Source organism: Zea mays, chromosome 2 (genome assembly GCF_902167145.1).
Source record: "Zea mays cultivar B73 chromosome 2, Zm-B73-REFERENCE-NAM-5.0, whole genome shotgun sequence".
In the NCBI taxonomy this organism is placed as follows: domain Eukaryota; kingdom Viridiplantae; phylum Streptophyta; class Magnoliopsida; order Poales; family Poaceae; genus Zea; species Zea mays.
In genome coordinates, this window is record NC_050097.1 from 31,415,412 (window position 1) to 31,438,128 (window position 22,717).

Here is a 22,717-nt window from a genome sequence, read left to right on the forward strand (position 1 = left end):
TATACTTGGTAGATTTTGATAGAGCTGAACTCGACACTTGCTTAATTGCTAAGACTAACATGGGTTGGCTCTGGCACCGCCGACTAGCCCATGTTGGGATGAAGAATCTTCATAAGCTTCTAAAAGGAGAACACATTTTAGGACTAACCAATGTTCATTTTGAGAAAGACAAGGTTTGTAGCGCATGCCAAGCAGGAAAGCAAGTTGGTGCCCATCATCCACACAAGAACATCATGACGACCAACAGGCCGCTTGAGCTACTCCACATGGATCTATTCGACCCGATTGCTTACATAAGCATCGACGGGAGTAAGTATTGTCTTGTAATAGTGGATGATTATTCTCGCTTCACTTGGGTGTTCTTTTTGCAGGAAAAATCTCAAACCCAAGAGACTTTAAAAGGATTCTTGAGACGAGCTCAAAATGAGTTCGGCTTAAGGATCAAGAAAATTAGAAGCGACAACGGGACGGAGTTCAAGAACTCTCAAATTGAAGGCTTCCTTGAGGAGGAGGGCATCAAGCATGAGTTCTCATCTCCCTACACGCCACAACAAAATGGTGTAGTGGAAAGGAAGAATAGAACTCTATTGGACATGGCAAGAACCATGCTTGATGAGTACAAGACTTCGGATCGGTTTTGGGCCGAGGCGGTCAACACCGCTTGCTACGCCATCAACCGATTATATCTTCATCGAATCCTCAAGAAGACATCGTATGAACTCCTAACCGGTAAAAAGCCCAATATTTCATATTTTAGAGTCTTTGGTAGCAAATGCTTTACACTTGTTAAAAGAGGTAGAAAATCTAAATTTGCTCCTAAGACTGTAGAAGGCTTTTTACTAGGATATGATTCAAACACAAGGGCATATAGAGTCTTTAACAAGTCCTCGGGACTAGTTGAAGTTTCTTGTGACGTTGTGTTTGATGAAACTAACGGCTCTCAAGTAGAGCAAGTTGATCTTGATGAGATAGGTGATGTAGAGGATCCGTGCATCGCGCTAAGGAACATGTCCATTGGGGATGTGTGTCCCAAGGAATCCGAAGAGCCTCCAAATGCACAAGATCAACCATCCTCCTCCACGCAAGCATCTCCACCAACTCAAAATGAGGATGAAGCTCAAGTTGATGAAATAGAAGATAAAGCAAATGAGCCACCTCAAGGTGACGTCAATGATCAAGGGGGAGATGCAAATGATCAAGACAAGGAGGATGAAGAACAAAGGCCGCCACACCCAAGAGTCCACCAAGCAATCCAACGAGATCACCCCGTCGACACCATCCTCGGCGACATTCATAAGGGGGTAACCACTAGATCTCGTGTTGCACATTTTTGTGAGCATTACTCTTTTGTTTCCTCTATTGAGCCACACAGGGTAGAGGAAGCACTTCAAGATTCGGATTGGGTGGTGGCAATGCAAGAGGAGCTCAACAACTTCACTAGGAATGAGGTATGGCATTTAGTTCCACGTCCTAATCAAAATGTTGGAGGAACCAAATGGGTCTTCCGCAAAAAGCAAGATGAGCATGGTGTGGTGACAAGGAACAAAGCTCGACTTGTGGCCAAGGGATACTCCCAAGTCGAAGGTTTGGATTTCGGTGAAACCTATGCACCCGTAGCTAGGCTTGAGTCAATTTGCATATTATTGGCCTATGCTACTTACCATGGCTTTAAGCTTTATCAAATGGACGTGAAAAGTGCCTTCCTCGATGGACCAATCAAGGAAGAGGTCTATGTTGAGCAACCTCCCGGCTTTGAAGACAATGAGTATCCTAACCATGTTTATAAGCTCTCTAAGGCGCTTTATGGGCTCAAGCAAGCCCCAAGAGCATGGTATGAATGCCTTAGGGATTTTCTTATCACTAATGGATTCAAAGTCGGAAAGGTCGATCCTACTTTATTTACTAAAACTCTTGGAAATGACTTGTTCGTATGCCAAATTTATGTTGATGATATTATATTTGGGTCTACTAACGAGTCTACATGTGAAGAATTCAGTAGGATCATGACACAAAAATTCGAGATGTCTATGATGGGGGAGTTGAAGTATTTCTTAGGATTTCAAGTAAAGCAACTCCAAGAGGGCACCTTCCTAAGCCAAACAAAGTATACTCAAGATATTCTAAGCAAGTTTGGAATGAAGGATGCCAAACCCATCAAGACACCCATGGGAACCAATGGGCATCTCGACCTCGACGAGGGAGGTAAATCCATCGATCAAAAGGTATACCGGTCGATGATAGGTTCTTTGCTATATTTATGTGCATCTCGACCGGATATTATGCTTTCCGTATGCATGTGTGCAAGATTTCAAGCCGACCCTAAGGAAGCTCACCTTACGGCCGTAAAACGAATCTTGAGATATTTAGTTTATACTCCTAAGTTTGGGCTTTGGTATCCTAGGGGATCCACTTTTGATTTAATTGGTTATTCCGATGCCGATTGGGCAGGGTGTAAAATCAATAGAAAGAGCACATCGGGGACTTGCCAGTTCTTGGGAAGATCCTTGGTGTCTTGGGCTTCAAAGAAGCAAAATTCCGTAGCTCTTTCTACCGCCGAAGCCGAGTACATTGCCGCAGGCCATTGTTGCGCGCAACTACTTTGGATGAGGCAAACCCTTAGGGACTATGGTTACAAATTAACCAAAGTTCCTCTTCTATGTGATAATGAGAGTGCAATCCGCATGGCGGATAATCCCGTTGAGCATAGCCGCACTAAACACATGGCCATTCGGTATCACTTTTTAAGGGATCACCAACAAAAGGGAGATATCAAGATTTCTTACATTAATACTAAAGATCAATTAGCCGATATCTTTACCAAGCCACTTGATGAACAATCTTTTAACAAACTTAGGCATGAGCTAAATATTCTTGATTCTAGGAACTTCTTTTGTTGATTTGCACACATAGCTCTTTTATATACCTTTGATCGTGTCTCTTTCATATGCTATGACTAATGTGTTTTCAAGTCTATTTCAAACCAAGTCATAGGTGTATTGAAAGGGAATTGGAGTCTTCTGCGAAGACAAAGGCTTCCACTCCGTAACTCATCCTTCGTCGTCGCTCCGCGCATCTCTCCATCTTTAGGGGGAGAGTTCAAAGCAAAAAGACTCAATCTTTGGTATAATCCTCACTCATTTATTTATGAACAAAGGGGGAGAAAGTAATTCTAAGGGCTCTAATGACTCCGTTTTTGGCGATTCATGCCAAAGGGGGAGAGAGTAATAGCCCAAAGCAAAAAGACCGCACCACCACCTAATTTTAAAAACTAATGATTTTTCAATTGGTAAATTTCAAATCGGTATCTTATTGTATTCAAAAGGGGGAGAAAAGTAGTATTTCAAAAATTGATACATCAAAACCCTCTTGAACACTAAGAGGAGAATCTTATCTAGGGGGAGCTTTGCTTAGTCAAAGGGAAAGCATTTGAAACAGGGGGAGAAAATTTCAAATCTTGAAAATGCTTTGCAAAATCTTATTCATTTACCTTTGACTATTTGCAAAAGAACTTTGAAAAGGATTTACAAAAAGAATTTGCAAAAACAAATCATGTGGTGCAAGCGTGGTCCAAAATGTTAAAAACAAAGAAACAATCCATGCATATCTTATGAGTAATTTTATTGGCTCAAATCCAAGCAATCTTTGCACTTACATTATGCAAACTAGTTCAATTATGCATTTCTATACTTGCTTTGGTTTGTGTTGGCATCAATCACCAAAAAGGGGGAGATTGAAAGGGAATTAGGCTCACACCTATTTCCTAATTGATTTTGGTGGTTGAATTGCCCAACACAAATAATTGGACTAACTAGTTTGCTCTAGTGTACAAGTTATACAGGTGCCAAAGGTTCACTCTTAGCCAATAAAAGACCAAGTATTGGGTTCAACAAAAGAGCAAAGGGACAACCGAAGGCACCTCTGGTCTGGCGCACCGGACTGTCCGGTGTGCCACCGGACAGTGTCCGGTGCACCAGAGGACTCCAAGTCAAACTCGTCACCTTCGGGAAAATCCAGAGGCGCTCCGCTATAATTCACCGGACTGTGTCCGGTGCTCCAAGGAAGAGCGGCTCTGGAACTCGCCAGCTTCGGGAATTCGCAACGGCTAGTCCGCTATAATTCACCGGACATGTCCGGTGTACACCGGACTGTCCGGTGTACACCGGACTGTCCGGTGTGCCATCGAAGCAACGGATACTTCGGCGCCAACGGCTACCTGCAGCGCATTGAATGCGTGCCAGCGCGCGCAGAAGTCAGGCACGCCCATGCTGGCGCACCAGACACTCTACAGTACATGTCTGGTGCGCCACCGGACATCCAGGCGGGCCCAGAAGACAGAGCTCCAACGGTCGGAACCCGGCGGCTTTGGTGACGTGGCTGGCGCACCGGACATGTCCGGTGTGCACCGGACTGTCCGGTGCACCATACGACAGTCAGCCCCACCAAACGGCTAGTTTGGTGGTTGGGGCTATAAATACCCCCAACCACCCACCATTCATTTCATCCATGTTTTCACACTTCCAACCACTTACAAGAGCTAGGCATTCAATTCTAGACACACTCAAGAGATCAAATCCTCTCCCAAATTCCACACAAAGCTTTAGTGACTAGTGAGAGAGATTTGCTTGTGTTCTTTCGAGCTCTTGCGCTTGGATTGCTTTCTTCTTTCTTGATTCTTTCTTGCGATCAAACTCACTTGTAATTGAGGCAAGAGACACCAATCTTGTGGTGGTCCTTGTAGGAACTTTGTGTTCCAAGTGAATGAGAAGAGAAAGCTCACTCGGTCTGAGGGACCGTTTGAGAGAGGGAAAGGGTTGAAAGAGACCCGGTCTTTGTGACCACCTCAACGGGGAGTAGGTTTGCGAGAACCGAACCTCGGTAAAACAAATCCACGTGTCTCACTCCTTATTCGCTTGCGATTTGTTTTGCACCCTCTCTCGCGGACTTGATTATATTTCTATCGCTAATCCGGCTTGTAGTTGTGATTATTTTTGAGAATTTCAGTTTCGCCCTATTCATCCCCCTCTAGGCGACTATCAGATAGAGATAGCGCTAAGCTCGACTTAGAAAGTTATCCTCCCATACGTAGGGATGGCAATTTAACCCACAGACCCAAAACCCAACGGATAACCGACTCGACGTGTGCGGATTGTTGGGACCGACTAACACGTGGTCAGGTGGGCCCAATCACTCGGGAATGGGAGAGCTCAGGTGCACAACAAAACAGTAGGTAGGTAACTGTAGTGTCTTGTTATGCGTGTCCCGTCCATATACAGTGTGGGGGTATTTATAGGTAACCGAGCGGGTAGGCGGGTCCCTAAGTACCGGTATGCCCTTGGTCGGAGTACCCTTCGCTTCCTGTACCTGCGACAAAACCTGTTTGATTGATATTTGAAATAGTCTGACCGAAGAGGCGGTCAACATTTGCTCTAACATGGATACATGAGAAGATTTTGACTCGCGGGTGCACCCGCACTCGAATCAAAGTTTCGCGGGTGTGGATGCCAGTTTCTATTTTAACTTGTGGGTGACTTGCACCCGACCCGAAATTTGGTTTATTCTTTATTTTACGCAAAAATAATTAAGATGCAATAGTAATTCTTTTGAATAAGTAACTTTGCTAATGATTCATGAAATGTTTTGTTGCATATCAACGTGAAAATGCTTAAAATCCGTAGATATAACTGAATTATTGTTGATATTTAATTGCTTATAGTTGAATTACTGTTTAAAAGTGTATACTGAGTAAAAACCCATGGATGTCCTGAAACCACCCAAAAACTCGACGGGTTGGGGTGTGGGTTTGGAATTGCACCTGCAAGTGTGATCGCGAGCAAATTTAGGCAGACTTCATGGGTGTGATCGCGAGCGGTTTTTTTCTCCACCTGATCCTATACCGACCCATTGCCATCCCTACCCAAACATGTCCTTATTTGTTCATTTACTTTTTCTGTCTTTCTTTTTAAAGGACTGAGATATATATAAATAGCCTAATACAAAGAGAAAAGCCATCGCGGTTGCACATCATAAATTTTTTAAGTATTCATCATGTTCTTGAGAGTTCGTGGTGATTGATTCATCATCACCATAGCTTCGATCATCGTTGGAGAAGAGTTCTAGTTAATACTTTAAGCCATTGACATCAACAACTTTAGTAATAAGTAGAGACTTTAGCCCACACGGTTATTACTCAACAACCAAGGACAGGAAACAAAGTAGTGCCAATGCGTCGGTTCACCTGGCCAATTGGTGGTGCTACCGACCGTCCAAACCGATCGATACTAACTGGGTGTCGAACTGGTCAGGACCACGATATTGTATGAAACCAGTCAATATTGACGCGAACTGGTCGGTACCAACGTGAACCAATCAGTAATGATCGACTTTAGTGACATGACATTTTTAGTTAGTTGTTTGTAACCATTTGTAGTCCAAAAGAATTGGAAAAAAATCATAGAATCTAATCTATAAAATATATTTTATTTATGAATTGCTTATTTTTTACTTTTATGTTAAGTTATCTATTTTTATTTATATATTATGTATTTTTATTTTTGTGTTTGATTATATTCACTTGATTATGTAACTACTAGGGATGTGCCCGTGCGTTGCTACGGAAGTTTAAAATTAGTATATAAAACATAGATACGGAACAACAAACATCAATATGATATAAAAAACCGTGTGGCAAAATATCACCGTAACACTAATATTGTATTAACAATATAAATAAGTAATATTATTATAAATATGTCAACATAAATAGAATGAAGTAATGTCGAACAAACGTTATAATATCACACAAATTATTTCTAAAGAATCGATATAGAATTTCGAATGATAGACAATATATCGGCTATTATACACTAATCTAATCTTTTTTAGCGATACTGATAAGTCTATGTTGTATGTTTTTAGCGCACCTAGCTCCCCTAGCTCAGCTCATCACCAATCAGTGGTCACTCGATTGGCCCATGCGTCCGCAGCTCGCGATCGTCAGACCTGGCCGGTCGCTTGCCCGGATCGCCCCAATACGCCCTCATGATGGGCTCAAGGTGACAGCTCGGTCAGATCTGGGGCCGTGCGTGAAGTGATCTAGTCCATTGTAGGCGTGCTCATGGAGCTCATGTCGTTGACCCTGTTTCGGCTGTTGGGGATGATGTGCTCCATCCTAACCTTCCTCACCGTGCTGTCCAACCTGCAGTTCCTCACCATCTCCCACATCTTGTCCAGCGCCATCTCGGAGTCACTGGAATTTGCATACTATCTCCAAAATCTGAGAAGCACTAAGGGCAAGTTTTTTCAGAGTACAGGTTTACATGGAATTATAAAAGAGTAGATCATGATAATGTAGACTAAGTGGTACCTTTTGGAAAAGAAAGCTCCATACTAATATCGTATCTTTAGTTGTTGAAACAACTGTGTCCTCGTAAAGATGATAAGATATAAAATATGATTAAAACAATCTTTATGTTTAAAAGCAGAACAATCCATGCCAAAAGGTAGTAAATTCAGAATTCCAATTATGAATGTTAGCTTCTATAGTCCATGAAAAAAAACAGTTGCAAAGCAGTACTCTAGTATTCTTAACTCCACTAAGATTAGTTGTGATTAATCACAACCGACGTCAGAACTAACTAATTCCATTAGAAAGACCTATCATCTCCAGAAATAATAACTACAAAATTAACTCAATTTTATCTTTTTTCAATCCAGTGATAGAAGGGAAAGTGCAGCATCCAAATTTGATTGGTGTGCTAAAACGAAAGAGGCGTTGAATTCCTTTGCGTGTTGTCATGCCATATCTGTGATGACATACTGAGTTTAGTGGTTGGGTGGTCTTGAAGGCAAGAGGGGTCTAAGGAACATGTTTTGCAGTTGCCTAAAATGGTGGTCCTGCTATCCATGTGCATCATTATTAATTAATAGATGTTCTTATCAAGGGCCTAAGTAACTTTATGTCTTGATCCAATGCACCATTCTGCTGAGCCATATGCCATGTTGTGTGTCTACACCCTGAAGCATTGACAGACCATAAGATTTCCACAGCATGAATAGAGAGCATATTGTGTGTCTGGCATGTATCCAGCAGCTTGCATTTGCCCTTTGAGCTTGGCCAACAATGCCTGGATCTCCCTATTCATATCATGTGTTGTATCCTTAGCCTGGAAAACATGGACAACATTTTTCCAAGTGATCCAACTGCGCCCTGGGTCCTTCTTGATCCCAACATTCTTCATCTCCTTTCTCACATCCGTTGCTTCTGCCTACCTGGGGCAATTAAAAACTTACATTAAATCTGAAGCACAATTTATGAGTGAGTGCAGCTTGTTTGAAAAAGAAGGGTATTTAAGTTACTTTACCTGCCAGCAGATGCAAGCATGTTTGAGAGCAAAACATGATTGCCTGAATCCCGAGGATCAAGGTCAAACAACTTCTCAGCAGCAATCCTTCCTAGCTCTGTCTTCCCATGCATCTTGCACCCCCCAAGTAGTGCTCCCCAGACAGAAATGGAAGGTCTCATATTGGCATCCCCTGTATGATCTCATAAGCTCGCTCTTCCATTCCTGCACGGCAAAGCAAGTCCACCACACAAGCATAATGCTCAATTCTTGGTTCAATCCCAAACCTCCACTTCATTGTCTGGAACAACTCATACCCTTCCTTTGTCAAACCTCCTCTGCTGCATGCCGTGAGAACATTGACAAGTGTGATGTAGTTAGGTGCTGTTTCTTGACCCATTATCATTTTATCAAACACAGAAAGTGCATTGTGAGCATCACTAATATGAGCATAACCTCCTATCATCGCATTCCATGTGACAAGATTCCGCTGTGGCATCTCGAAAAATACCTGCTCAGCATCTTCGATTCCGCCACACTTCCCATACATGTCAACCAAGGCACTTGCTACAAAAATGTTTGAATCAATGCAGGAACGGACATCAACTGCATGCAGAGCACGCCCAAGGTCAAGTCCTAGCAGGCCTGCACATGTGGTGAGCACACTGGAAACCATGAAGTCAGTCGGCTCTTCCCCAGCTCTCCTTGCGCCCAAGTAGACCAAGAAAGCCTCCTCCTCTGCCCCATTCTATGCATATGCAACAACCATAGAACACCAGGACACGTTGTTCCGAACTCCCATCCCATCAAACACTGCCCTGGCCTTCCCCACGCAACGACACTTCCCAAAAAAAATCCACCACAGAATTGGACACGGAGACATTATTATTTCAACAAGCTAATCCAATGTCCAATTACTATGTCTATAAAACAGAAGGAATATTCTAGCCCTTCTTTTTCAAATGATTACTTAAGAAACCGTAAAAGAAGCCGAAAAATCGTTGATACACCTGCAATCACTTCACTGTATGAAGAAGAAACGCCCCAAGATATTTGTAGTGAGAATAATAGGAGTCATAAATACTAAAATCGAGTAATAATTCTAACTAATCAAAGGTTCACAACAAGATTTTGAAACTGACTGAATATTAGCATCCTAGCTGCCAGCTAGCCTTTCATAGCTGCTAGTAAACAAAAGTTGCTATCTACCAGCACACAACAAAACAGACCTAAAGCAACCAAGGCTAGCAGCTAAATGACCAGCAAAGCCCATAGCAATCCTAGTCTCAGATCATACCACCGATCATCATAGAAGTATTGGATTTTCTTGTAGCATCTATTTTTCAAAGTGCTCCAAGAACCCCCAACTTTGCCAGCTTGATGTTAATAACGTGGGCAAGATTCCATTGTATTATTTTTTGAGCATCAAGTAAACTCCGACAGCTTTCATTAGCAACAACAATGACTTTGTATTTCTCCATGGTCATGGCGTTGACATCTCGAAGACCTTCCCAATCATCTCTGTGAACTGGTTGCTCAAAGAGCACATGGGTCACTCCCATTTCTGAAACCAATGGAAGAATAGTAGCATATTAACTTAGTTCAAGCACATGAAGAAGGTCGTATAGTTCAGATGACAAATAGCAAACAAGTTCAACCTATTGAAATATTTTTTTAAAATGATAACTCTAGCCATTTACAATTTGCAAGAGTACGAACGACTTAGTCTATCAAGAACTACAATTGCTTGATTTGTTGTGTATCCCTCATTCACATCAAAAACAAATGAGCAATCTGGATGGGCAAGTCGTATAACTTTCAGAACTTATATATCTAAATTCAATTTCTTCCCAACCATGAGCTTTAGAGTTTGAAACCCTTGTCCGTGATATTTTGCAGCCAATTGAGCAGCTTCATTTGGGTCACAATTGGAATCTGAATTGGAAAATATCAGGATAAAATTTTGGTTATGGTATTTAAAAGCTTTCGAGTCCAGGCATCAGTGAAGTGAGGTAATCATACTCGCGGTGTGCACCTTACGGCTGTCGAACAGCGCCACCGGTGGATCCTTCATTCTCATGCTTCTTCCTCACTGCGTCGGCACAACCAAAACATCAAGGCCCGTGACTTTTCCCCAATTGCAAAGGCAAACAAGTAGGACCTGTTGCGCATGAAGGTGCAGGTCTCAGTCGTCACTCTCGCTGAGCAGCTCGAAGCCCGTGTTGAGCGGCTGTCTCTTGGTCTCGGCTGGAAGCAGGGAGAAGGAAGTGAGAGCATGTCGAGAGCGGATTGTGTGGCGACCAGCGGACGTTGGGCGGAGCCGTGGAGGCGGACGGGGGAGCCACGGAGCCGCTGAAGTTGGAGGAGTAGAACGACAAGAACTCCGTACCTAATCACGCGGCAACGGCGGCTTCACGTCTGGATCCCGCCCCGTGGCGCTCGCTTCGGCGGCCTCCCGATCCAGGGACGTCCTCGGCGACGGCGCTCGGCTACGCCCGCCGGATACTTCGGCATCTGCGCCCCCCACCACAACCGATCCCACCCCACCCCCCCCCCCCCACCGGGAGCTCATCAGATTCGGAAGCGGGAACGAACAGCGAGCACGAGGACCCCGCGCGACGGCACACGTACCTCGGAGGTCGGCCTTGATGTCGGTGAGCACGCGGGCGGCGGCGGAGTGGATCGCGGTGCGAGCGCGGACACCAGCGACTGCGACGGCTGCATGGTGTGGCCTACCTGGCAGTGACCCGGGGCGGCGCAGGAAGGGGGCTCATGCGGAGGAAGAGGAGCCGCTGGGGAGGGAGCTTGCCGCGGGGAAGGAGCTTGGTGCGCGGGCAGGGGGCGCGGGCTCGCGGGCGGGATACCCGGCGCCGATGGAAGGGCGAGGATGGGGGCGCCTATGGAAGGGATCGCGGCGGCGAGGATTGCGGGGCATTCTAGAATGGCGCACGTTAGAGCTCGGTGAGCGGGGCGGGGCGAAAATCATGGGAGCGGGGGCATGCGCACACTGGTAGACGCCCTCGTTAGCGTCTTATGGAGTAGTAATAGATATGTACTTGATTATGTAACAATGATCTCCATCCCTCGGTCGCGCTTGGACCCCACGACGACAGAACAACGAGGTCGTGGCTAGACCACCCGAACCGGATTGCGCCAGATCTAGGGCCTAGCGAGCTTAGATCTAGGTACGCACGGGGCGATATGCATGCTGATATAATGAGAGTGATATGGCACGTGTTAAAATGCTAATTATTCCGGTGTTGGGTGTTAAGAAAGATGTGCGCTGGGTAGGGTGTGGGCGAGGCCAATGGGAAAGCGTAGGACGAGTGCGTCGAACGAAGCGATTAATCAGGCGAGGACGATGAATCAGGCGAGGACCGTGAGGTTGAACACCGGCGACAGCGTTGCCGTCGGCATGCCGCCGCTCGTCATCGCCTCCTGGCTCAGTCCGTCGACGCCGGTGATGGACACCATGTAATCTGGTTATCTGGCTCCCTGTAGGAAGGTAATAAGCGCCCGATATGCACCACGAGCCAAACAAGGCCGGCAACCTCGAGCCAAACTAGAATCGCCAAGCTACAGGCTTTTCAAACGATTGGGGATATGTATTCCCCTTTCCCGTGCCTGGGGTTTTCTTGTTGATCCATATTTTCATATGAAGAAGTTGAAGACTTAAATCGAGTGGATATTTTCGACCCCAAAAAACTCAATCAACTAAGCTATATTATCCACGATTCTTTATGTATCTTATGATACTTTTTGTAAGGCGGTTGCTATCCTGATGCGTTGGACTTAAAAATTGGCTCAAACTAGTACGTTGTATGATATCGAATTAGCGGTGAACTAGCTAGCACATTATTAAGGTTCTGTTTAAATTTATGGTCATAAAGTTTAGGTAATAATGTGCAGAAAATTAAGATTTACTGTTTAGTTTCTAGGATAAGTTTTACGATAAAAACTGTAATCTAAATAGTATTCTTTGGATATATATTTTTTACTCTAATAATAATTGTAGACATATTTTCGGACAGAAGTAGTATATATGAAGTTTGGATCATCTATATATAAACAGGCATAACTGGAATAAACAGATATCCTGAAAATTATACCAGGCACCAGAGAACTTACTCATTCCTAAGTAATTAACTAATCTTATATATGACTGAATACATTAGGACAATTTAGGCTACTGGGAAAACATGAAAGCCATATCAGGTTGTTTGTAGCACTGTATAACTATATATACAAAACTGGGAGAGATAATAAGACATCCATAACGTATTACATGCATGCATGTCTCATCAGATCTCATATAATCTAAAGAAAATGTCTCGTCAGATCTCAAATGTGCTCTCCATCTCAAGCTGCCCACCCGCGGCTTCCTCCTCATCGTCACCCACGTACAGGTAAGGGTTCTTCTCCACGGGCTGGAAGTTATAGAACACGAACACATAGAACGCAAGGCTGGTCATCTCGATGGAGACATTGACGGCCCACTGGTACTTGTAGCTGAGCACGGCGGCGATGGCCGACGCGGCGATCCGCGTGAAGTAGAGGTAGCACACCACCACCAGGTAGAACTGCTTGAAGAGCGTGAGCTTCTGGAGGTTCCGCGCTGCCTTGCCGTCAGTCTTGGACGCCTCCCGCAGGTTGCGGATGGACCATATGATGGGGAAGAACACCGCGCAACAGCAGATGACGTCCACCAGGAGGAATATCTGGTTCCACGCCAGCCAGTCCCTCCCCGCCGGCCCCGTCTCCCCTATCACCGCGGACGCGATGTTCTCGATCACTTGCAGGGGTATGACGATCATCAGCACGTTCTTCTCGCGCTCCTGCACGCACGCACGCACGATCTATCGTTGGTCGTTGCAGGCATCACACGGCACGGATCAACCGCAGGATCTCAGACGACGCGTGCATGCACCTGGAGGTAAGGTTTCAAGAAGGACCAGCCGGTGCCGATGAGCACGATGACGGTGAAGAGCAGGATGCCCTTGAAGAAGCCGAACACGTAGAAGGCGACGTCCCACCCATGCGGCGTGCCCGTGCGCTCCACGAACCACTGGTCCTCGGCGGCGCACGCGAGCTTGAGCGCCTTGAACAGCAGCAGCGCGCCCATCACGGCGTGGATGCGCTCCGCCGTCCTGCGGTGTTTGACGCAGACGACCACCCACGTGCCCAGGAACGCGAAGTGCACCGCGGCCGCGGCCGCGAAGATCCACGGCAGCGGTAGCAGGCCGACGGGGAGGTACTCCCTGGTGCCGGAGCGCCGCAGGTTGTACATCTCGGTGCGCACGTCCATGGTGACCTCCACGCCCTCTTGGCAGCTGCTGAACAGCACCGTGTACTGGTCGTCGGAGTCGATGGTCAGAGAGCCCCTGCCCGTGCCGTCGGGCGCCACCTCCTTGAACAGGAAGAGCCGCTGCACGTACTTGCTTGTGAGCGGGCAGAAGGCGCCGCCGGTGGCCTCGGCGTAGTCGGACTCATTGTTGATCTCGTAGAAGAGGGAGTTGGAGATGAGGAAGAAACCCATGAGCGTCGTGTCCACGGCTTGCAGCTGAGACCCCTCGGGGACCCTCCACGAGATGCCGGTGGCTGAGACACTGGCGTGGCCGCCGCGCCTGAAGCCGAACTCCTCGAACAGGATGACGGAGCGCGAGTCGGAGACAATAGGCGTCGTCTTGATCTCAGCGCGAGCAATAGGGAGGACAGCGGCGAGGGAAACAACGACGGCGAGGACCACGGAGGCGCCCATAAGTCTATCGAGCTGCATCGTTGGTCGTCGTCACGTAATAAATCGGGTTTTCGCGACTTCGCGTCACGCCATTAATTCAATTCGGCCGCGGCCGTGGCCCGTGGGTGAGGAATGCCCTTGCCTGCTCTTGGCATAGATAGAATTGTGGCATGGATGAGTTGTGCACGAAGCCACGCGAACGGAGAGGGAGGGGCCATTCGACGAGCATGGCGTGTTTTAGGGATGGCCATGGGAGCCTGGAGAAGATCGCATGCATATAAGTGTCAAACACCGAGAACGCTAGAGCGCATCAACCTCCACTTGTAGCACTTCTCATTTTCAGTGCTCGACTATAACGGGCACCGAACAATTTACTCCCTTAGACCCGTTGGGATCTTCATAGAAAAATGAGAATGAAATAAAGGAAAAATGAGAATGATATCCAAACACTCACTATAGTAAATTCATAAATTTTTGATGGCAAGAAATATTTTTGACGGCTAACCATGAAACCGGCTGTAAAACATATGTTAGTGTTCGAACCAGAAATGAGCCGGCGGACTGTCCGGCCCTGAGGCCGGACGGTCCGCGGTCCGGACGGTCCGCGCCTGTGGGCCGGACGGTCCGCGCGTGCGCAGAACAGATTAGGGTTCCGAGTTTTGTGCTACGGTTGTTAGCTATATTCGCGGGATTAGCTCGGAATCAGTTGTGTAAAGGGTCCAGCCCCCCTCTCCTCTATAAATAGAGAGGTCTACGGCCGATTTGTAATCATCAACAATCGAATCAATACAACTTTTATTCGCATTTTATCATAGGAGTAGTTCTAGTCTAGTTTAGGTTTAGTCTCTCAATCCCCAAATTCTTCGCCTCTCTTCGACTCTACGCCGATTTGAGGAGTCTAGGTCGGCCGGCCCGAGCCTAGACAACCCCTAGGATCTCTCCTCCCCGACGGGGTCCCTCCTGGGAGCGAGATCCAGGCCGCCGCCGGCGACTTCCGCCGCCCCTGCGCACGCGCGGACCGTCCGGCCTCAGGGCGCGGACCGTCCGGCCGTCAGGCAGAGGACCCAAGCTCCTGCACCAGGTCGCGGACCGTCCGGCCCCAGGCCGCGGACCGTCCGCGCCTGACCAGAGAGCACCGCCGCCTCGCGCCAGGTCGCGGACCGTCCGGCTCCGTGCCGGGGACCGTCCGCGTCTGACCAGAGAGCACCGCCGCCGGTTCTTCTTGAGTATTTGGCGCTCCGAAAAGGCGCCAACATACTTTTTGGCGACTCCGCTGGGGAAGACATATCTAAGCTTATCAAATCGGCCCTCAATGGCCGGTTCAAGGGATAGCTCTGATATTTCTCCAAGCAACATCATAGAGCCGACTTGGGAAACCTTGCCGGCTGACGAGCAACTCCAGTTTGAGGAGCACAAGGAGCGGATGATCCAGGAGGCGAGAGCAAAGTTCTTGGCCAACTTCAAAGTGGACAAGAACAATAAGGTCGTCCGACATCGGGCGACGGATCCGGCTTCGCTCCAACCCACGCCAGATATCCCCAATGTAAGTAATACCAACGATCTGCAATCTCTTAGAAATTATGTAGAAGATCAGCGTGAACAAATGCAGAACATCATAGGGGGTATGCAAAGCGATCTTAAGAGACTAGTACGTGCATTTGATAAATCTAGTACCGCAAATTTTCCTTCGCACGAGGTTGAGTTAGGAGATAACGCGTGTAACACATCGGCTACAGGTTGTCACGACCAGTCACAACCCCTTTATGGGATGCCGATGGACACATACCCTAAGCAACCGCAAATCGGCAACAAACCAGCCGATCTGCACATGCCCGGACCGTCCGCACGTGAGCGCGGACCGTCCGGGCCAGCAACAGTCGGGCCTATTTTTAATGAGTTACCTAGATATGCGCCCGAGCCACCACACACAGCACAGAACCCAAACTACCCAGTCGGACGGTCCGCATACAACGACGGACGGTCCGCATATAACCACGGACGGTCCGGGTACGTATCCGGACAGTCCGCGCATGAGTCTTTTGAGGAAGATTATTACATGAATCCTCGCCCGTCCCAGCAACACTTCCCATCACACTATGCGATGCACCAGCCCATTAATTCAGGATCCAAAGCCCAAGAAAGCTTTCCGGCCCCACCAAGAAGGCCGGAAAGAAACGATCAAACCTATGACCCATATAGGGCAAATGAAAATGCACCACGTAACTCAAACCAATGGGGGGAAAGACAACGTGCTAATGTCCAGCCAACCCCACCTATGTTTGACCAGAGAGCCGGTGGTCTCGCACCGGCTGCCATTGATATAGTAAGGGAAGAAATAGCCGGGGCGTTCCGAGATAAGCTCGGAGTAAGCATGGTCCCTGGGGGGCAATCATATCGGAAACCTTATGACAGCCGATTTGATCACCACCCATACCCACAGGGAACCAGGATACCCGAATTCGCAAAATTTTCGGGTGATCAAGGGAAAAACACACGTGAACATATAGGCCAGTTCTTAGCACAATTGGGAGAATTGGCCGACACAGAGGCATTTCGCGTACGTTTATTTTCATTATCGCTAACAGGAACCGCGTTTGCATGGTATGCCACTTTACCTCCTAATTCCATTTCATCATGGGGGGATCTAGAACAAAAATTTCATGATCATTTTTTCTCCGGTGACTATGAGTTGGATTTGGTAGATTTAGTGTCGTTGCGACAAACAAAAGATGAATCGGTTAATGATTACATCCGGAGATTCCGAGATACAAGAAACCGATGCTTTCAAATTCATTTAGCAGAGAAACAGCTAGTAGGATTAGCCTTTAATGGTCTGCGATATTATTTAAAAGAAAGATTAGAAGGCATCCAATTCTTTACACTAGCACAATTACACCAGAGAGCTTTGGCTTGTGAAAGCCGAAGCAAAGAAACTGCTAAAACAATTCGTCACAACGTACATGTAGTAGAATGCGACCAAAGTAGCTCAGAAGACGAATCAGCAGAGGTGTATGCTGCTGAAATGGTTTGGCCAAAGCAGGCCAAATCTTCGGCTTGTGCCTCCTTACAGCCGGTTCAAAAGAAACGGCAAGAGGAGGTTAAGTTTACATTTAATGTTGGTAAGTGTGATAGAATATTTGATGAATTACTTAAAAATGGCAACATTAAAATAAATCACACTGTTCCATCCGCCGACGAGCTAAAACGTCGTGCATATTGCAAGTGGCATAACTCATTTTCTCATGCCACTAATGATTGTAATGTATTCCGTCGACAGATTCAATCGGCCATTAACGAAGGACGATTGAAATTTCAGGAAATGCAGGTGGATACAGAGCCCTTTCCGATGAACATGATTGACTTCGAGGGCAAGAAAGTCCTAGTTCGGCCAAACACAGCCGATAAAGACAAAGGCAAAGAGACAATCATCGGCAATGCCAAAGAGGTCGATGGGGATCGTAAAGTTTCTTGCAGGAAAGTGGTGGCCGAGAAGACTCCCGATGGAGGGGAGACCCTAAAGGTAACCATCACAGCCTCCAGTACTAGGGGGCAAGCGCAGACAGGGAGACAGATGCAGGAGCCCGTGCTGCGTATCCCGGACGGTCCGGCACGTAGGCGCGGACGATCCGGGACCCCACCGGACGGTCCGGAGAGCTCCGGCGGACAGTCCGGCCGTACTCAGGATTCACAACGTCCACGTACTTTCAAACCACGACGACCAGAGATAGGTACGTGGAAAACAAATACATTCAAAGCAGCTGGTCGGTTGGTTAAAGCCGGCCCAACTTTTGATCAATTATTGTCTAAATACGTAAAAAAGAAGGCCGGCCCCAGTGACCGGCCAGCAAAGCGACCCCGCTCACCCATTCATGAGCAGCACCAGGTCAGGCCGATTGGACCACCCCACCAATCGGAAGAAATGAAAGGTCATACTATACAAGTGAGACCTAACGTACCTGCATGGACACCTCCACCTCCATATCCACCTATGCCATATCCATACACATATTTACCTCCGCCATATGTCCCAAATCAAATGTGGGGCATGCCACCATATCCATTTGGGATGCCACAGTACCCCGCCTGGGGGGCACCCCAAACATCTGTTTTTGACAGGTTGACGCCACCAGTACAAGACCGATTGAGCACTGCTCAATCCGGTCACCAGGCACAAACCCAACAGGATTGCCGGACTACTCGGCCTTCCAGGCCGACCAATCCGGCAGGGGGGCATATGCCTGTAGCAATTCAAAGAACAACAAAAAAGAACATCATCAAAATAGGCACCGCAGATGTTGTCATACAGGGAGACAATAAAGGGCCGATGATTTTCGGCGAATCGGCCAACACAACCGAAAAGGATACGGCTACCATCAAAACAGCCGATCCAAAATACTCCATGCCTCGATGGTGCCCAGCGGGATTGACACGATCTCAAAAGAGAAAATTACAGCACCTAAGAGCAAAGGAGAGCCAGGAGAAGGAGGCAGAAAAGACATTCAATGACACACATCCACTATACCCGCCACCGCAAAAGAAATGGAGACCGAAGGCCGTTGAGAAAAAACAAACGGCCACAGAAATAGAAAGTCAATCTGCACCAGGCGCGGACCGTCCGGCCCCTGCGCGAGGACCGTCCGCCGTTCACCAGGAAGTCTCTGGACAACCTGCACCAGGCGCGGACCGTCCGGCCCCCGCGCGCGGACCGTCCGCCGTTCACCAGGAAGCCTCCAACGACACGACAACATCAATGGAAGAGGACGACCTGCTGGGAGAAGACCTGGTCGACTACGAGGCTTCTCCAGAACGCCCAGGTATGGATGTAAATGTTATTACATTTTCTGCCGATTGTACTATTATCGGCGACGATGAACCTGTTGTTGCTCAGTTTGATTTTGGTCCTAAAGAAGCCGCCTTTACTAAACCAAAAGAATGGGTAAATCATTTAAAGCCGCTCTTCGTGCGCGGCCACATTGATGGGATACCGATTGCTAAGATGTTGGTGGATGGAGGGGCGGCTGTAAATCTAATGCCTTATTCGTTATACAGAAAATTAGGTAAACAAGACGACGAACTTGTCAAGACCAACATGACCCTCAGCGGTGTTGGAACTGATAGTTCGATCAAAGCCAGGGGAGTCACGTCCGTTGAATTAACCATCGGGACTAAGACCCTTGCTGCTGCATTCTTCGTCGCTGATGTAGAAGGAAATTACAGTTTAATCCTAGGCAGAGATTGGATTCACGCCAATCAATGTATACCTTCTACATTACATCAAATGCTGATACAATGGGTAGGCGATGATATAGAACAAGTACATGCTGATGTATCGGCCTGCATCGCTGTGGCCGATGCCCCTGTACTTTGGACGTATGAGACCGCTACATGTCTCACAGGAGTAGACTTTTCTGATTATCAATTCATAAGTATAGATAAGAAAGGTTTCATTCCTGTAATGCTAGAGCCGATGGAAAATCGGCTAAATCCTAAATAAAGTTAAATGATGAATACACACAAAGTTCATGAGTCTTTGGTCACGGACAGTTCGGCCGCCAAGGCCGGATGGTCTGGTCTTTCACAAAAGAGTTCGGACTTTAAGACCGAACATCTACCACAACGAAAAGACAGTATTACGGATGATCCGGTCCCCGAGACCGGACAGTCCGCCATCACACAAAGATCATCTGATTCCTCTATGGGGGACATGATAGAGGAATTCAGAGATCTTGATAAACTAGGACAGGGGTTTACATCGGCCGATCCTTTGGAGGAGATTGACATAGGAGATGGTAAAACTCCAAGGCCGACTTTTGTAAACAAGACCCTGGAGACCGAATCTAGAAATGAGATGATCGGTCTATTAAAGGAATATTCAGATTGCTTTGCTTGGAATTATACTGAGATGCCTGGATTAAGCCGAGAGATCGTAGAGCATCGGCTGTCTATTAAATCTGGTTTCAGACCTTTCAAGCAAAAAGCTAGAACATTTCGTCCGGATCTTCTCCCACGCATCAAGGACGAAATCCACCGGCTGCTAGAAGCTGATTTTATCAGACCTTGCAGATACGCAGAGTGGGTCTCCAATATTGTGCCAGTGGAGAAGAAGGAGACAGGTAAACTTAGAGTATGCATTGATTTTCGCAATTTAAATAGAGCAACTCCTAAAGACGAATATCCCATGCCCATAGCCGACACATTAATCAATAATGCATCAGAAAATAGAATTATTAGCTTCCTTGATGGTAATGCCGGATATAATCAGATTTTCATGGCCGAAGAAGATGCGTCTAAAACGGCCTTTATATGTCCAGGCTTCATTGGTTTATTTGAGTGGGTTGTCATGACATTTGGTCTAAAAAATGCTGGTGCTACTTATCAGAGGGCTATGAATTTGATCTTCCATGAATTGTTAGGAAACACTGTGGAAGTTTACATTGATGATATTGTAGTCAAATCGGCTGAGTTTAGTTCTCATATAGCTGATTTGCGCAAGGCCTTTGATAAAATGCGTTAGTATGGTTTGAAAATGAACCCACGTAAATGTGCTTTTGGAGTGTCGGCTGGTAAGTTTTTAGGATTTGTCATACATGAACATGGTATAGAGATAGACCCTGACCGAATCAAGTCTATTCGGAATGTAGGGCCTCCGACCTGTAAAGTCGAGGTATAGAGGTTCCTCGGCAAGGTGAATTATTTACGAAGATTTATTTCTAACCTAGCCGGGAAGATTGATGCGTTTACCCCTATTCTTCGGCTTAAGAATGATGCCGAATTCACTTGGGGGGCAGAACAGCAAGAGGCATTTGATCTCATCAAAAAATACTTATCTTCGGCTCCCGTATTAAAAGCACCACAAGCAGGAGTGCCATTTCGATTATACATTGCAGCTGAGGATAAGGTCATTGGGGCTGTTCTGACACAAGAAACTGAGAGGAAGGAGCATGTTGTGGCATATCTAAGCCGAAGGTTGGTGGATGATGAAACAAGGTACACTTTTATTGAAAAGTTATGCTTACGCTTGTTTTACGCATGCACCAAATGTAGATGTTATTTACTGTCTAGTCATTGCACTATTTCTGGTCAAGCCGATGTGATCAAATACATGTTGCATAACCCAATTATGAGTGGTAGAATTGGTAAGTGGGCTTATGCACTAATAGAATATGACTTGGCCTATGAACCATTGAAATCTATGAAAGGCCAAGTCGTAGCGGATTTCATTGTAGAACATCGGATTAATGATATTCATGAGCTAGACATGTCATACCTCACTATTACTCCTTGGACTTTATATTTTGATGGATCGGTTTGCAATGAAGGGCAAGGAATTGGCATTGTACTTGTTTCACCAAGTAATGTCTCCTTTGACTTCTCTAGCCGATTGGAAACTTATTGCACTAATAATCAAGCTGAATATGAGGCCCTCCTATTCAGTTTAGAACTTTTAGATGGTATGGGAGTAAAACATGTGATGGTATTTGGTGATTCTCAGCTGGTTGTCCAACAAGTGTTAGAAGAATATCAATGTCTTGATGGTACTCTAAATAGTTATCTTGAGAAATGTTGGAGCATAATCCATTCTTTTGACGAATTCAGTATTCGGCATATCTCTAGAGTTGAGAATCATAGAGCTAACAACTTGGCACAAGATGCATTGGGTTATCGGATAAAGAGAGGGAAATTTCACAAAACTGAAAATCTGATAACCAGTGCAGAGCCAAATTCCCAGGTCGCGCACCGTCCGCGTGTTGACGCCGGACCGTCCGAGGTTACCAGAAAGGTTCTCCTAATCGATTCGGCTGCAATGAAGCCGATACAAGTGATTGGAGGACACCTATACTTAATTATTTGCAAAATCCCAATATCAGGACAGATAAGAACATTCGGCGAACAGCTTTCAAGTATGTTTTGATGAGTGATGAACTTTACCGCCGAACGGTTAATGATGTCCTGCTTAAGTGCTTGGGCCCAGATGATGCTATATTAGCCATGGCCGAAGTACATGAAGGAATTTGTGGTACCCATCAATCAGCTCCAAAGATGAAGTGGTTGTTGCGAAGGTCTGGTTTTTATTGGCCTAGTATGGCAGCTGATTGTTTTAAGTACTACAAGGGGTGCCAAGTGTGTCAAAAATTCGGCGACCTACAGTTGGTCCCTGCAGCCGAATTACATCCTATCATCAAGCCTTGGCCATTCAGAGGATGGGGATTAGACTTTATTGGAGAAATTCATCCTTCATCATCAAAGGGGCATCGGTTTGTGTTAGTTGCCACTGACTATTTCACCAAATGGACTGAAGCCGTTGCTCTAAAGAACATGACGCACAAGGAGGTAATTGAGTTCATAACTGAGCATATTATTCATAGATTCGGCATTCCCCAAACCTTGACTACAGATCAAGGTACTTCTTTTATGTCAAAGGAGGTACATGAATTTGCTGAATTATACAGAATTAAGCTACTTAATTCGTCTCCATATTATGCTCAGGCCAATGGACAGGCCGAGTCTAGTAATAGGACGTTGATTAATTTGATAAAGAAGAAGGTATCTGATAATCCTAGACATTGGCATAAGATTTTGTCTGAAGCTTTATGGGCTCATAGAATATCTAAACATAGTGCTACTAAAGTATCTCCTTTTG

The 22,717-nt window shown here is 46.4% G+C and overlaps 1 protein-coding gene and 1 pseudogene across 1 annotated transcript; both read right to left on the reverse strand.

The window, feature by feature from the left end:
- Window positions 1-8,006: 8,006 nt before the first annotated feature.
- On the reverse strand, window positions 8,007-9,223 carry LOC109944142 (pentatricopeptide repeat-containing protein At4g14850-like; annotated as a pseudogene).
- A 3,232-nt stretch (window positions 9,224-12,455) lies between these two features.
- On the reverse strand, window positions 12,456-14,325 carry LOC100285988 (uncharacterized). The gene is made up of 2 exons (NM_001158876.2): window positions 13,267-14,325; window positions 12,456-13,174 (listed from the first exon to the last, which is right to left on the reverse strand). Exons 1-2 carry the CDS (start codon window positions 14,113-14,115, stop codon window positions 12,674-12,676), a joined length of 1,350 nt encoding a protein of 449 aa, NP_001152348.2. The 5' UTR covers window positions 14,116-14,325; the 3' UTR covers window positions 12,456-12,673.
- Between the last annotated feature and the right edge of the window lie 8,392 nt (window positions 14,326-22,717).

What these genes read in the sequence shown, in the direction of transcription:
- LOC100285988 (NM_001158876.2), bottom strand. Translation starts at nt 14,115, where the DNA reads ATGCAGCTCGATAGACTTATGGGCGCCTCCGTGGTCCTCGCCGTCGTT. An exon ending in TCTTGAAACCTTACCTCCAG is followed by an intron (nt 13,175 to 13,266) that starts GTGCATGCACGC and finishes GCGTGCGTGCAG; the next exon opens with GAGCGCGAGAAGAACGTGCT.